We start from the raw sequence: 15,188 nt of genomic DNA, 5'->3' as shown, positions 1-15,188 counted from the left end.
AACGCTGTTAAAAATTTACTGTAGTTACTGTCATGCCTACATTGCTTAAAACAACTCCCAAGCATTTTGGTAGAGCATACTGAAAAGAAAGACAGAGCTAAAATAATGTACATTTATCTTTGAGCATTTTGCATTAAATTGCACATACTATCTTTCTGCCTATATTGATGTGAAGTGACAAGATTCATGATTTAATTTTTCTTAGTTTAAAAAATATTGATGTAGGATTTACATAAAGTTCATTTTTTCCCCACACACGATTCTATGGGTTTTAGCAAATGCATAATGTTGTTTAAACACAACGGTCAAGATGTGAAATATTTCCATCACCCCCAAAAAGTCCTCATGTCGGTTTGTAATCAGCTCTTGTCCCCAACCCAGCCCCTGGCAACCACTGACCTTTTCTCTATTGCTCTAGATTTGCCTTTCCCAGAATGTCATCAATGGAATTATACACTTTATAGCCTTTTGAGTTTGGTTTCTTTCACCTAGCAATATTCATTTCAGATTCATTTCATATTGACGTGTGTATATTAACGTGTATTTTTCATGGCTGAGTAGTATTTAATCACATACTGCCATTTATTTATCCTCCACTTGGGTTATTTCTAATTCTGGGCAATTATAAATATAGCCTGTATTCATGTGCAGTTTTTCTGTGTGAACAGAAGCTTTCATTTCACTTGCATAAATACGTAGGAGTAGGATTGATGGGTCCTATAGTAAGTGCATGTATAAAAAACTGCAAACTTGTTTTTCAAAGGGGCTGCACTGTTTTTAGATTCACACTAGCAAGGCATGAGAGTTCTGATGGCTGCATCTCCTCACCAGCGTTGGTACTCTCAATTTTTGTAAAAGTCACTCTAATAGATGTATAGCTGTATGGATGCAGCTTTTTAAATGTACAGGTAATTGTAGATTCCCATGCTGTTTATACAGTAAGAAGAGAGCTCATGCTGCTTCATCCAGTTTCTCCCGATGGTAGCATGTTGCACAGCTACAATCCAGGATCCAAGGATCCAAGCCCCAGTGACCTACACTGCAGCTTGTAGCAAAGCCAGATCCTTAACCCACTGTGCGAGGCCAGGGATGGAACCTGCATCCTCATAGATACTAGTCGGGTTCTTAAATTGCTGAGCCAGGATGGGAACTAGTTTTTTTTTTTTTTTTTCTTTTTTAATTAAGAAACTGACATAGTCTTTTCCAGAATGGCTGTAGTATTCTGTGTTCCCACTAGCGATACATAAGTGATCCACTTTTTTTTTTCCTGCATGCTTACTGTCATCACGATTTTTTGTTTTAGCCCTTCTGATCAGTGTGCATCCATAACTCCTTGTGGTTTTATGTTGCATTTCTCTACTGGCTAGTGATGATGAACATCTTTTCATGTGCTTATTTGCCATCTGTACATCCTCTTCAACAAAATATCTGTTCGTGTCTGTTGCCTATGTCCTAATTGGATTTTTTTTTTAAACTGTCAGGTTTTGAGTCTTCTTCTGATCCATGTCTAGATGTTCCAGATAGCCCTCTGTTGGGTGTTTCCTCTCAGTCTGTAGCTTGTCTTTTCATTCTCATCACATGCTCTTTTGCAGTGTTTTAAATTTTGATGAGGAGTTCCCGTTGTGGTTCAGTGGCTTAAGAACCCGACATAGTGTCTGTGGGGATGCAGGCTCAATCCGGAATTGCCCCAAGCTGTAGCACAGGTTGCAGACACGGCTTGGAACCCGAATTGCTGGGGCTGTGGCGTAGGCCGGCAGCTGCGGTCCAATTTGACCCCTAGCCTGGGAACCTCCATATGCCTTGCGTGCAACCATAAAAATAAGTAAATAAATAAATAACAAATTTTGAGGAGGTCCAATTTGCCACTTTTTCCCTCATGGGTTGTGCTTTTGGTGTCGAGTCTAAAGTGGCTTTTGAACTCAGGCTGTGTGGCTGTGGAGTCCACCCTCTTAACCACAGCACTCCAGATACAGTTGAGCCCGTTTTGGATCTTTTCCTCCTTGGCCCATTCCCTTCCCTTCCTCCCCAGAGGATGCCATCCTTTTGAAGCTGGTGTGCATCGTTTCCTTAATTTCTCTTCTTCTTCTTTTTTTTTTTTTTTTTTTTTTTTTTTGTCTTTTTGTCTTTTCTAGGGCTGCAACCACAGCATATGGAAGTTATCAGGCTAGGGGTCCAATCGGAGCTGTAGCCACCGGCCTATGCCAGAGCCACAGCAGTGCAAGATCCGAGCCATGTCTGCGACCTACACCGCAGCTCATGGCAATGCCAGATCCTTAACCCACGGAGCGAGGCCAGGGATGGAACCTGCATCCTCATGGTTCCCTGTCGAATTCATTAACTACTGAGCCACGACAGAAACTCCCTAATTTCTCTTCTCTCTCTCTCTTTTTTTTTTTTTTTGTCTTTTTGCCTTTTCTAGGGCCCCTCCCGTGGCGTATGGAAGTTCCCAGGCTAGGGGTCCAATCAGAGCTGTAACCGCAGACCTACGCCAGAGCCACAGCAACTCGGGATCCAAGCCGAGTCTTCGACCTACACCACAGCTCACGGCAACACCGGATCCCCAACCCACTGAGCAAGGCCAGGGAAGAACCCACAAACTCACGGTTCCTAGTTGGATTCGTCAACCACAGAACCACGACAGGAACTCCCCTTATTTTCTCTTCTTTTAGAGGGCTTTTCCCCCTGATGTTTACTAAACACCTACTATGCTCCAGGCACTGTGTGAGGATTCAGCAGTGGCTAAGACAGAACCTGCCCTCATGGGGCTTATGAGCTAACAGGGAGGCCGGATGAATCAAATCACCCTGCAGGTATGTCATTGCATGCTGATGGGGTTGCCAGCAGAGGTGCAGAGTGCAAGAACAGGGGAAGGGAGGCCTCCTTGAGGAAGCAACACATGAACCCAGACCTGAAGGATGAGGAGAGGGGAGGCATTGTATTCCCAGTAAGTGCAATGGCCCTGAGGCAGGCGAATGTGGCCCCTCCTAGGAGAGAGCAAAGGTGTGTAGGTTGGCATGCAGAACCCTAGGATGATGGGGCAGGCCAGGACTGCATAAGGCCAGGAAAGGGCAGTACCTGGGCTGGAAGTGACAGGGGACAGAGGTTCAGGAGAGTTAGGTGGCTCCTCCAAGGATACGCAGGCTAAGAAGTGCAGGGCCCTGGGGTTTGTTATGTAGAGGTAACTCAATCCCTGCTTTGGTACTACTTACAGCTGAGGAGGGGAGAAGGTCCTTACACGAATCACTCATCTTCAGAAGGCTAGAGCTGTGGCTTTAGCTCTGCGGCCAGCTGATCCACCCCCCGGGGCCTCAGCATTCCTCTCTGTTAGATGGGCCATTGCTCTCAAGCCCTTTCAGGGCTCCCCTGCCATGCTGCTGAGGCAAGGCCTCCTGCTTGTCTCTGTCCCAGTGTCCCAGGGGATGGTTGCGTGTGGCTGCTGAGTGACAGCCAAACATAACTTCTCAGCTGGCCTTGCCCTTGGCCACAAGCCCACAGGCTCTGGAAATATCCACTCTCCTGAACCCCACCCCCAGTCTCGCTTGGGCGGCTTCCCCCTTCCTACTTCTCCATTCCAAGGAGGGGACAGGGGAGAGTATTTTGAGCAAGGAGGAAGCTGGGGTGCGGTCTGACAGACGGACACCTTGTCTTCAGGCTGTAGGAGGAGGGGACTTACTGGCCCTGCTTCCTCGGCAGCCAGCCTGCCAGCCAGCAAGAGGGGGTTTGGAAACTCTGCCCACTCCTCCCACCGCTGCCTCCTGTCCCGCGTGGCTTCTTGCCCAGAATCGTGCCCGGTGCTCACAAACGGGGCTTTGTGTTCCCGAGACAAAGAACACGCTCCTCACCCCAACCTGGGTCAGGACTGGTCTGCCCTGCCCTGATCTTGGCTTCAGAAGGGACAGTGACACTTCCCAGCAGGGGAAAGTGAGGTCTAGAGATGGACAGGTCCTTGGAGCCAGAAGAGAGGTCTGCCTCCTGCTTTGGGGGTGAAGGGGGAGCAGAGAGGTGATAATTGGCAACGTGAAGGCACGCACCCTAGGGAAAGAAGGAAGTAAAAAAAAAAAAAATATGACCATTATCACAAGGAGAGAGGCCAGGTTCCAGCCCTCGAGGGAACTGAATTCTATTTAACCCCGAGAGTGTGTTTTGAGTCTTTCTTATGTGCCAAGCGGTGTGGGAGGCACCACATGAATCAGACACTGTCCCTGACATTTAGGAGATAAGACAGCATGTAAATCACCACGAAACAAGAGAACCAGAGACCAAGGTCACAGAGCGGTGCCAACGGGGTAGGGAGTGGGGGTGGTGGTGGGGGGTCGTCGCTGGCTTCCAGCCACCTTCCAGGCTTCCCAGAGGCAGCGAGCAGAACTGCAAAGCCAGGGCAGTGGGTCTTTCAGAGACAGGAGGAAACACAAAATATTCTGTGATTATAAAAGAAGCACATGCCATTATGTCCAAGAAAGACCTCCTGTTCCCCTGCATGCTTTATCGTCTGCATATCACTTTGTTCTTTCCACTGAGAGCATGTTCTTAACTGCCTGTTACTTTTGTCCGCACCACCCTCCCAAGAGCCCATGAGAGCAGGGCTGGACTCTCTGTACCTCAGTGTATTCCCTACTGCCTAGTACATAGTAGGTGCTCAATACACGTTGTTAAGTAAGAAAAGAATTTTATATATACACATACATACACACACACATATATATATAATGTAAGCAAAAAATATATATAATAGATAAACATTTGTATATATGAAAAGGATTTTATATATATATAATACTTTACGGCATCATTATCATGCTGAATACACTATGTTTTTCATATGACTTACTTTCTGTTATTAAACTCTTTTCCTATCATTAAGTAGTCTTCTTCGAGAACATCCTTTTAAACAGCTATATAATATTCCATCACTTTGCTCTCACATGTCTGCACGCTCTTTCACCTCACCACTCCTAGTCTTCGTTTAATTGTATCTATGGGACTTAAACCACGAAATAGGTAGAAACAGGAATGCAAAGGCTTTCCCTATGGAAGGAACTGTTAGGGTGAAGGCAGTGTGGGGGGTGGGGTGAGGGGACTAAGAATACGGTCTTAAGGGTGTTGTATTCAGGTGTTAGGTGTTGTGTCTAGACGGCATGTGGCCAGGGAAGCCTGGGGCCAGTGGTGTGTTGTTAACTTGACTCTCCAAAAAAAAAAAAAAAACCCAAAACTGCAGTGTTTATTTGCTAATTTTCATGGTGTAGACGCTCCTACTGTGGCTGATTTTAAGTTCCTGCTGTGGTATTCATGTCCACATGCCTCAGGTGTGGACCTGATCCCTGGCCTGGGAACTCCACATACCATGTAGCAGCCAGAATAATAAATAAATAAATAAAACCTCTGCTGGAGTTCCTGTTGTGGCTCAGAGGTTAACAAACCTGACTAGTATCCATGAGGATGCAGGTTTGATCCCTGGCCTTGCTGAGTGGGGTAAGGATCTGGTGTTGCTGGGAGCTGTGGTGTAGGTCACAGACGTAGCTTGGATCCCGCATTGCTGTGGCTGTGGTGTAGGCCAGTTGCTACAGTTCCGATTGGACCCCCAGCCTGGGAAACTCTGTATGCTGAGGGTGTGGCCCTAAAAAGACAAAAAAATAAAAATAAAAAATAAAACCTCTGCTCTTAAATCCTGAGCTCGGGCTCCCCTCCCATTTGGCTTTATGAAGCACCTGTTGTGTGCATCCCCAGGCACTAGACTAAGTAGGGAGGAAGATGATGGTGAGTTTGTCTTGAAGAAGCTTAAAGGAAGGGGAAGGGGAGGCAGCTAACCATTTCTTGAGCACCTACTCAGTGCCAGGGAACGATGTCAGGTGCCTTACACAGCCGTCTTCATTAATTGTACAACCGTCCTGTGAGAAAGGCGAGACCCTGTGTGACAGCCCAGGCCTGGGCACTGATGAGCCTGCATCTTCCCTCCTACATGGCCTCTAGCAGGTCACACTCCGTCTCCAGGCCACCTTGCTGCCCTCTGTACAGGAGCTGCCCTAGGAGATGTCAACCCCTCTGTCAGTTTCAGATCAAAGCTTCTCAGAACAACAGGAAGTGGCCCAGCCATTTGGAGAGTATGGGGATTGTGGCCACAGCCCCAGGCGAATTACAGGGTCAGATGCCGGATATTGGCTAGGTGACAGAGCTAGCTCCCTGGAGGCCTGGCTGGCACAGTCTGCAGCCTTTGTAACCCTCTGGGGGCCTGGGGAGGAGGGTCTGGGAATGTGACTTCATGCTCAGCTCCAGATGAGATGGCTTGGTGGCGGTTTGGTTGGCATCCCAGGTGGCCCCAGGGCAAGGCCCCCAGGTTCCATCAAGGGTCCCTGGAGGCTGGAGAGCCTGGAGTCTCTTTTTCAGAAGAAAAGTCCCTGGAGTCTCTTTTTCAGAAGAAAAGTCTTCGCCAAAAGCTCCCACCTAGGTGAGGGGCCCAGAGAAGGGCAGGACATCTGTCTCAAAGTAGCAGTGACATAACAAATACCGTCTTCCTAGATAGGATCTGGGGTGACTGATAAAGATTATGAGAAATCTTTAACTCTCAGGGCTGTTCTGGATTCAACCCTGGATCAGCCCTCACACGTGACTGGAGGATGCTGCCATACTTTGAAGCCTTTGGGCTGGCCCTGCTAGACCAGTTTCCTAGTTGGGGTAACTGAAGTCCAGCCTTTGGAAGTTGGAGGACTCACCAGACAGCGGCCATAGAGGAGAGAATTCCATTGATCTGAATCCCTCAGCGACCTGGCCAGGGTGCTGAGCAGGAAGTTAAGGACAGAGTTAGGGAAGCCAATCATGAGGCTGCCCCCGTGGCTGGGCTGGGCCCTCCCGGAATTGCCAGTCTGGGCGTTGGCTCCCAAACTCAATCAGTAGGCCCTTCCCATTGGTGCCTAGCCCTGGGCTGACCTGACTGGAGTGAGTCAGGCCTGCTGCCAGCCCTTCTCAGGACTCTGAGGCAGGTAAACAACAAACTCCTGGGGAGAAATGGTGTAGGTTTCTGCCCTGGGACAGACCCTTCCGCTCACAGCATCTCATTTAAAACTCCAAAAATGTACAAACCTGGAGCTGTGGGAACAGAGAAAAAGGGGAAGAAAGCCTCTGTCTGGTGTGGAGGACACCCCAGAAGACTTCCTAGGACAGGTGACATTTGTGCTGTGCCTTGAAGGACAGTAATGATAGCAAACCCTTTTTGGAGTCACTGCTGTAGTGCAACAGGATCAGCAATGTCTTGGGAGCGCTGGGGCTCAGGTTCGATCCTCAGCCCAGCACATTAGGTTAAGGATCCAGTGTTGCAACCTGACTAGGATCCATGAGGATGCGGGTTTGATCCCTGACCTCACTCAGTGGGTTAAGGATCTGGCATTGCCTTGAGCTGTGGTGTAGGTCATAGATGTGGCTCAGATCCAACACTGCTGTGGCTGTGGCCGGCAGCTGTAGCTCGGATTCAACCCCTAGCCTGGGAACTTCCATATGCCATGGGTGCAGCCCTAAAAAAAAAAAAAAAAAAAAAAGGATCCAGCATTGCTGCTGCTTAGGTGGAAACTATGGCTCAGATCTGATCCTGGGCTGGGAACTCCAAATACCCCGGGTAGCCAAAAAAGAAAAACAACAACAGCAACAAAACCCCACTTTCTGAAAGCTGCTTATGTGCCTGTCGGTGTTCTGAGACCTGTATCTGCTTTATCTCATCTAATTCTCTCAAACCCCTGTGAGTGGGATACTGTACTAATTAATGTATGAAGAGATGAGAAAACCAAACCAAGGCACAGAGAAGTTAAGTGACTTGCCCAAGACCACACAGCTACCACGTGGTGGAGTCAGCATTCAAATCCAGAAAGGCAAATCAGTTACTGACTGTAAGACCTTCCACATGCTGTTTAATCCCGCTGAACATTCCTTCTTGTGTCCATACACTGTGGGCAATTGTACAGCAGTGAGTAGCACATGGAGTTATTGTGAAGACGAAGAGGAGATAATCCCTGTAAAACGCTTGGAACAGTGTCTGGCACACAGTAAGTGTTCCACACCTCTAGATGACTTTTATCATCGCTGTTGCGGTTATCTTCACGTCTTCCCCGCCCCCTCCGGCCGCGACTTCCACCCCCGCAGTGCCAGCCCGTGACGTGGGATCTGCCGCTCGCACAGTCTGGGTTTAATTGGAAACTCAGAGACGTAAGGGGATATACGAGGCCCCTCCCTTGATTCTGAACGAACCCCCGGGGAAGGTGCGACTCTCTAGTGACGCCACACGCGGACCTCCGATACTCCTCCGGGACAGGGCACTGAGGTCTGACCTAGAAGGCAGTGCCGGGATGGTAGGCAGGGGAGAGCCGGGGAGGTGTGAACAGGTTGGAGGGAGGACAGGCAAGGGACATACTGTGTCTTCTGAGCCCAATGCCAACTCACCAGGAGCCTGTGGCCACGCCCATCATGGCCGTGGGCCGCTCCCCACCTGGTAGTCCCTGCCTCCGCGCGCCGGGGTCTCGGCTGCCTGGGCGCTCTGGCACGCTTGGCTGGGGTGCCGGCAGAGGGCGCGCGAGGGGGCTTGGGAACCGACGGGCGGGGGACCCCGCGGGAGGAGGGATTGAGGGGAGGGCCCTGGGCGGCCCCCTCCCGCCCCCTGCCCCCCCCGCCTGCCCACCAAGAGCGTCAATCTAGAAGGCGAGGGCTGGCGGTGTACCCCCGCGCTCTGCCGGCTCGGCGCCTGGCTCCTACCTGTAGAGTTCGGGGGGGCGCCCTTCCGCGGACACCTATCTTCTCCTTCGGAAACCTCCCGCCCGGCTACCCACGTCTCGGACAGGCGGCCCTGGGACCCCGGGACAGGGTGCCAGGCTCGCCGCTGGTGACATGTAGACGCCCTACCAGCCGCGGTCCAGCCTCGGATCTTGGGCGTCCTCCTGACCGGAAAGTTTGGGGCTGGGCGCCATGGCCAAGAGCAGCTCCCTGAATGTTCGCGTGGTGGAGGGCCGGGCGCTGCCCGCCAAGGATGTGTGAGTACCCCCGGGGGCAGTCGGAGATGAGGGGCGTGCCGGGCGAGGGTCGCCCATTCTGCGTGCCAGGGAAGGTCGGTGAAGTGGGCGGGAGATTCCTGTCTAGGACCGAATACTGTGGCAGATTCATTTTCATGGGGCACCAGGCCCCATGCCCACCGCTGTCCTGGTGGGAGAGAGTGCCCAGACTTAGCAGATGTCCTGCTCCGCCCCCAGGAAGGGGTGTCTTTGTTTCTGGGATGTATTAATGGGGGTCTTCCAGGGCTTCAGCCCTGGGGATTAGAAGGTGGGATTCTGTCAGAGCTCGGGGGAGGGCTGGGGGGAGGCTCTCTTTCTTAGTCCTGGCAGGTGTTGCAGCTGGGGCTTCTCTAGGCCTGGGTGGGCATCTGTTAAGAGAACCCTGGGGAGGAGCCCCAGAGGGCCCGGAATGCAGGTGGCCACAGCATTCCTCTGTATGCATCTGGTATTTAGTTTTGCAGAGTGTCACCAGGTGGCCCACCAGCCAGGGAGAAACTAAGGTCCTCTTGACCCAGAGCCCTAAGCTTCCCAGCCAGCATCTCCCAGCCCAGGGTGGGCCTTCCCTGGATGCTAAGCCACTTGAGGAGCCAGCTCCCCACTGCAGCCCCCTCCCCAGCAAGGTGCGATGGGGCTGGAGGACCCTCAGACTCTCCTTAGTACTACCATTCCTTGGCTGTGCTTCCCCAGAGCTGAGTCAGCAGTTGCCTAATCAGCAGGATGGAGGGAGGGGTCTCCTTTCTGCTTGGCCTGGAGCCCAGAGGGGCTGTGAGGGTGTCAGCACCTCGAACATGTGTGGGATCCTTGGCCAGACATTGCCTATATGACCTTGAACCTGGGCTGGGTCTGGATTTCCCATCCAGGCAATGGGAGCTCTGGACAGGAGTCTCCAAGCTGCATGCAGCTGGGAGGGTGGAGAACCTCTTAGGAATTCTCCATGGCCAGGGTGAGCAGGAATGTGGATACTGAGCCTTTGCACAGGCTGGAGCTTAGCTGTGCCCTACCTAACTCCCAGCGCTGTGGGCTTCCCAGCAAGAAGTATCCCGCCTTTGGTTTTATGAACCTCCTCCCTCCCCAACTCTGCAGCTGTCAAGGGGGAAGCTGCTTAGAGCAGTTCGAGCTCCCCCCATCCTCATCACCCCCGCTAAACATGCACCTGAGGAAAGCAGAGAGCTTGCCTGCTATGCAAATGCAGCATCTGGACAAGCCCCCTGCCTCCCTCATTCTGAGCACCTGAGAATAAACAATTCTGGAACTGCCAAGCAATGAGGTTAGAGGATCTGGCAGCCGCTGGGGGGCTGAGGTGGGGAACCTTCCAGAAACCGGGCTTCTATCTCCCGGTGCTCTGGCCCCTCTACCAGCCCTGGGTGAGGGCCACAAGGGAGTGGCAGGTGTTGTTCTTGGACCTGGACACAGCTCTCGGGGCTCCCTCTGTGTCTCTTGGGGAAGGAGTTGACTCATGCCTGGTTCCTGCGTCTCTTGGCCACCCTCCTCCCCCAGGTCCCGGGCCAAGGAGAGCTGTGGGGTGGGCCACACCCCAGAACCATGATAGGGAGGAATCACTAAGCCCAGCTGGGGATCCAGCCACCCTGCCTCAGTTTCCCTTGCTGTTGGCACCCTTCTTCAGAGGGGCTCTCTAAAGCATACTGGGATCTCCGTGCCCGTGGGGACTCTTGGATGGGTGTCTCATCCACGTATGTCTCTTCTTTCCCTCTCCTAAGGAGAGGGCCCAGATTCTTCCTGAAGCCTCCCCAGGTTTGGGAGGGGTCCAACATAGCTGGGGAGGAGGCCTCAGCTGATAATTTTAGAGTTATTATTACTATCATTAGCAATAGCAGCTGTGGTGCAACGGGATCAGTGGTGTTTCTGCAGTGCCAGGACACAGGTTCAATCCCCAGCCCAGCACGTGGGTTAAAGGATCTGGCATTGCCACTGCTGTGGCGTAGGTCTGCAGGATCTGATCCCTGGCCCTGGGAACTCCATATGCCATGGGGCAGCCAAAAAAGAAAAGACAAAAACAAAAACAACAGCAGCTGTATGTCATCGAGGGTGTCCTATGGGCCAGATCCTCTGCTTAAGATTTTCTATAGTTCTATTAACATTTTCATGTTAGGAATGGGAAAACCAAGGTTCAGAGATGCAAAGTCACTTGCACAAGGTCACACAGCTGAGATTTGAACCCTGACTGCCCCCATTTGCCAACCAGACTGGGCAGGCAATAGCCAAGGGGCCCGCTTTCCCACGTTTGAGTTGGAGCAGGGGCCATGGGAGAGGCCAAGGGTCTGGAGAGATCGAGGGTCTGCAGGGGGGTGGCCCCCCCTCCCACCACCATCACCCCTACCTGATAGGAGCCTGATAAGGCCCTTGTGCGTCAGAGCCCTGGAGCTGACGTGCTTGGCTCCCATGAGGGACCCAGGGGTCAGGCCGGTGAACGGGAGGGGGCGTGGCTCCCAGCCCTTTGCTAGTGGATCCCAGCCCATGTGCCCCACATCTGCAGCTGGGGAAATGGAGGGATGGGAGCCTGCCTAAAAGAAGCTCAGGATAGAGGACCCAGAGAGAGCAATGAGATCGAGGGGGTTACCCAGCCACGAGCATCGGGGTGGGGGTGGAGCCGGATGGGAAAATTGAGACCCCCAGGGTTATTCAGCCCAACGGGTTTGGTAGAGATCCAGGTGGTAAAACTGAGGCCTGGGGCGTTACGCAGAAGGGAGTTCAGAGATGAAACCAGAGAGACACTTGGAGGCCCAGGACACAACCAGTGTAAGGTGTTCAGGGATGGAGAGCAGATGGGGGGTGGAGGCACCCCCAGGGAAGGGAGCTAAGTGAAGGAGTCCAGAGAGGAAACTGAGGGGAGGGGAGAGCTCAGTCAGCAGACGAGGTTGAGCCAGCTCCTTGTGCCCGTGTCCCCCTTCTTGGGAATCCCCAAGGCATTTGCAGATCAGTGACAAACTGCACCCAGAGGGTGGCAGAGAGAGGAGGGGGGCATGGAGGAAGGGACCCAATTTGGAAGGGATCCTGAGCTTGAGTGGAGGCAGCATGGGTTGAGAACATGTTTGCTGAGCTGCACAGACCTAGATTCGAATCCTGGCTCTGCCCAGGGGTGGAGGGATGGGATTGGAGTGGGGATACAGCTCTTCCCCCAAGGAGCTCAGAGTTTGGAAGTTGTAGGGAGCTGGGGAGACAGACACTAAACACAGAGACAAACAAGGGAGCAAGATGATTTCACGGTCAATTTTACACTGTTCACTGTCAGAAGATCAAGTGATGATCAAGGACCGCCTCTCTGAGACGGTGACTTTTGTGCTGAAGTTTGAATGACAGGAAGGAGCCAGCCACGACAGGATCAGGAACAGAGCAGGTGTCTTAGGCAGGTGGAACAGTAAGTGCAAAAAGGCCCTGAGGCTGGCCTGAGCTTGTTGGAAGACAAAGGAAGCCTGTGCAGTGGGCGGGGTGGGGGGTGGGGGGAAGAGATGAGGGCCTTTGGTGGATGGACTAGTAACTCTTATTATGAAGGGGGGATGGAACTGGCTTTGGTTGGCTCTTGGCTCTCAAGGGGCTGCAGCCCATCTCTCCTACTGGTTGAGTTTTGAGGTCTCGGTGTCCTGGGCTGTGTCTGCTGTGAGAGCATCTGCTGAGTCCATCCCCGCTGAAAGCTGAGCTATGGGGAGTCCCCTCCAGGGAAACTCCCAGTGAAATGCAAAGCTGGAGAGGGCAGTGCTTACCCCAAGGGCGGCATTCAGGCACCTGTGGGGAGAGCATCTTACCATGAATTATCGCATTAGCATCTTCAGCTCTCCAACCACCCTAGGAGATGCATGATAATTATCACATCTGACTTACAGAGCAGAGAAACTGAGGCCCACAGAGGGGAGAGGACGTGCCAGGGTTCCACGGTTAGGAAACTTGAAGCCAGGACAGCATGTCCTCTGGACCACAGCTTTGGGCTTCCTCAGACCCGGACTCCAAATTTTTTTGGCTTCATGCCTCTCTCTCCCCCTCTCTCTCTCTCCTCTCTCTCTTGTTCTCTCTTGCTCTTGCTCTGGCTCTGGCTCTGGCTCTGAATCTCTTTTTTTGACTTTTTTTTTTTTTTTTTTTTTTTGCTTTTTAGGGCCATACCTGTGGCATATGAAGGTTCCCAGTCTAGGGGTCGAATCGGCTGGCCTACAGCACAGCCACAGCAATGCTGGATCCTTAACCCACTGAGCAAGGCCAGGGATTGAACTCACATCCTCATGGATACTCAGTGGGAACCCCTGGCTTCAGGTCTCAATGTCCTCTTTCTAAGGTTGGAAGCCCGGGGGCCATTCAGGGAGGTCGGACACACAGTGGGTGGCCTGGGCAGCCATGACATCATCCCCCAAGGTCCTGTCTCACTAGGATTTGCTGTGTGACCCTGGGCAAATCCCTCCCCTCTCTGGGCCTTAGTTGCCCCTATCTGTAAGATGAAGGCAGATTGGGACCTCCACCCAGGGCCACCCTCTCAACCCCACTCCCAAACTTCCTCCCTCCGCAGGTCTGGGAGCAGTGACCCCTACTGCATCGTGAAAGTGGACGACGAGGTGGTGGCCAGGTGAGGAGGGGAAAGGCCAGGCCTGGGGCGAAGGGAGAGGGCGGGGGCTCTTTCTGGACCTGGGCAGTCCAGGCACAAGAATTCAAGCTGAAAAGAGCACCTGGCAGTTCCCTCTGTGGTGCAGGGGGTTAAGAATCTGACTGCAGCAGCTCAGGTTGCTGCAGAGGCGCGGGTTCAATCCCTGGCCCAGTAACTTCCACATGCCACAGGTGCAGCCATTAAAAGAAAAAAAGCACCTGGGGGAGGGCAGCGCTTACCCCAAGGGTAGTAGACTCTTGGGCTTCACTGTGTGTGCTTTGTGCCCTGGCCACAGGGGTGGACGGCCCAGTGGGGGCTCCCAGCTCCTCTCTCCCTCAGGCCCTACCAACGGGTCCACACCTTCCCACTGTCCTGACAATGTCCAGGCCATTGTCCTGGGGGCTGACTCAGCCACTGCCAGACTGTGTCTTCCACAGTGGCCTCCTGGGGGCGGGCATCTCACGCTTGGCTGGGCTGGCTGGTTCCGGGCCTGCTGGGTGCTGCGGGCACTGGTGTTATGTGTGTGTGTGTGCATGTTCACCCATCTGGGTCTGCTTGTGAGTGTGTGTGTGGGGGTGTTGGAGGGCTGGTGTGAATGCCTGTGACCACTGGTGCATGTCTGTGTGGGTGTGGAAGCTCACAGGTTCAAGTGTACCCATGTGTGTGTGTGTGTGTATGTGTGTGTGCACACATGGGCTGCCATGGACACACATGTGTGTACCAGTGCCTGCTTATTTGGGTCCCCAGGTGCCAGTGTGAACACATATGAGAATGTGAAGAGGTTTGGTGTGTGAGTGAGTCTCGGGCGGGGGTGGAGTGGCATCGGGCTGAGCTGTGCTTGGTTGCCACCCCCGCAGGCCGAAGGACAGCGCTCAGCCCCCGCAGGCCTGAGGGGTGTGGGTAGGCGGGGGGCTGAGGCCCCGGTTCCTATGGAGACAGCAGGATTCAAGATCCTCCTGGCGTCAGTACTGGTCCAGATGGGCCAGGAGCTGGGGGCAGGGAGCCTGTATGGAGGAGGGTCAGCCTGCTGCACCCCAGGTGTCCCCCTCCATCACTGTCTCCTTGCTCATACTGACCTCTTACTGTCTTCTGTGACACCGCCCGCAAACCCACAGACTGATTTTCTGTGTGACCCCAGGCTGCTGTTACTCCCTCTCTGAGCTCTGAGAAGCCTCTCAGCTCAGGTGCTGGGGCACCTAGGGCACCTTCCAGCTGGGAAGAGGTCGGGGTAGGGGAAGGGTGTTTGGAAAGAAGAATCCATCTGATGATAGGGCCCTGGGCTGGGCTGTGTGTGTGTGTGTGTGTGTGTGTGTGTGTTTGTGTGTGGACACACACACGCATCCCAATGTGGGAGAAGAAAGGACTAAGGCAGTGGCAGGTGTGCACCCCAAATTTTGCAGCCATAAATTTGAGTGTTTTCACCAGGCAAAGTAGGTTCTTTATTTCCCTGTTGGGTAAAGAGAAGAGCAGGGGTGTTCGGGTGAAGATGTGTGTGTCCTTTTCTGAGTCTGTCTTGGTCCCTAGCCTCCCTGGGGCTCCCCCTTGCTTACTGAGTGCTCTTGCCCCTGCTGAGTTCATGG

General features: G+C 52.9%; 1 protein-coding gene across 1 annotated transcript in view; it reads left to right on the top strand.

The window, feature by feature from the left end:
* The window catches only part of RASAL1 (RAS protein activator like 1), a 34,290-nt gene continuing 27,451 nt past the window's right edge, over window positions 8,350-15,188 (top strand). Inside the window, 2 exon segments of the mRNA XM_021072391.1 lie at window positions 8,350-9,005; window positions 13,534-13,590. Of these exon segments, the coding sequence (XP_020928050.1) occupies window positions 8,941-9,005; window positions 13,534-13,590 (122 nt within the window). The 5' untranslated portion in view covers window positions 8,350-8,940.

This window comes from Sus scrofa, chromosome 14 (assembly GCF_000003025.6).
Source record: "Sus scrofa isolate TJ Tabasco breed Duroc chromosome 14, Sscrofa11.1, whole genome shotgun sequence".
Lineage (NCBI taxonomy): Eukaryota > Metazoa > Chordata > Mammalia > Artiodactyla > Suidae > Sus > Sus scrofa.
Note: the sequence above shows the minus strand (reverse complement) of the source record. Positions and strands in the feature narration are given on the sequence as shown.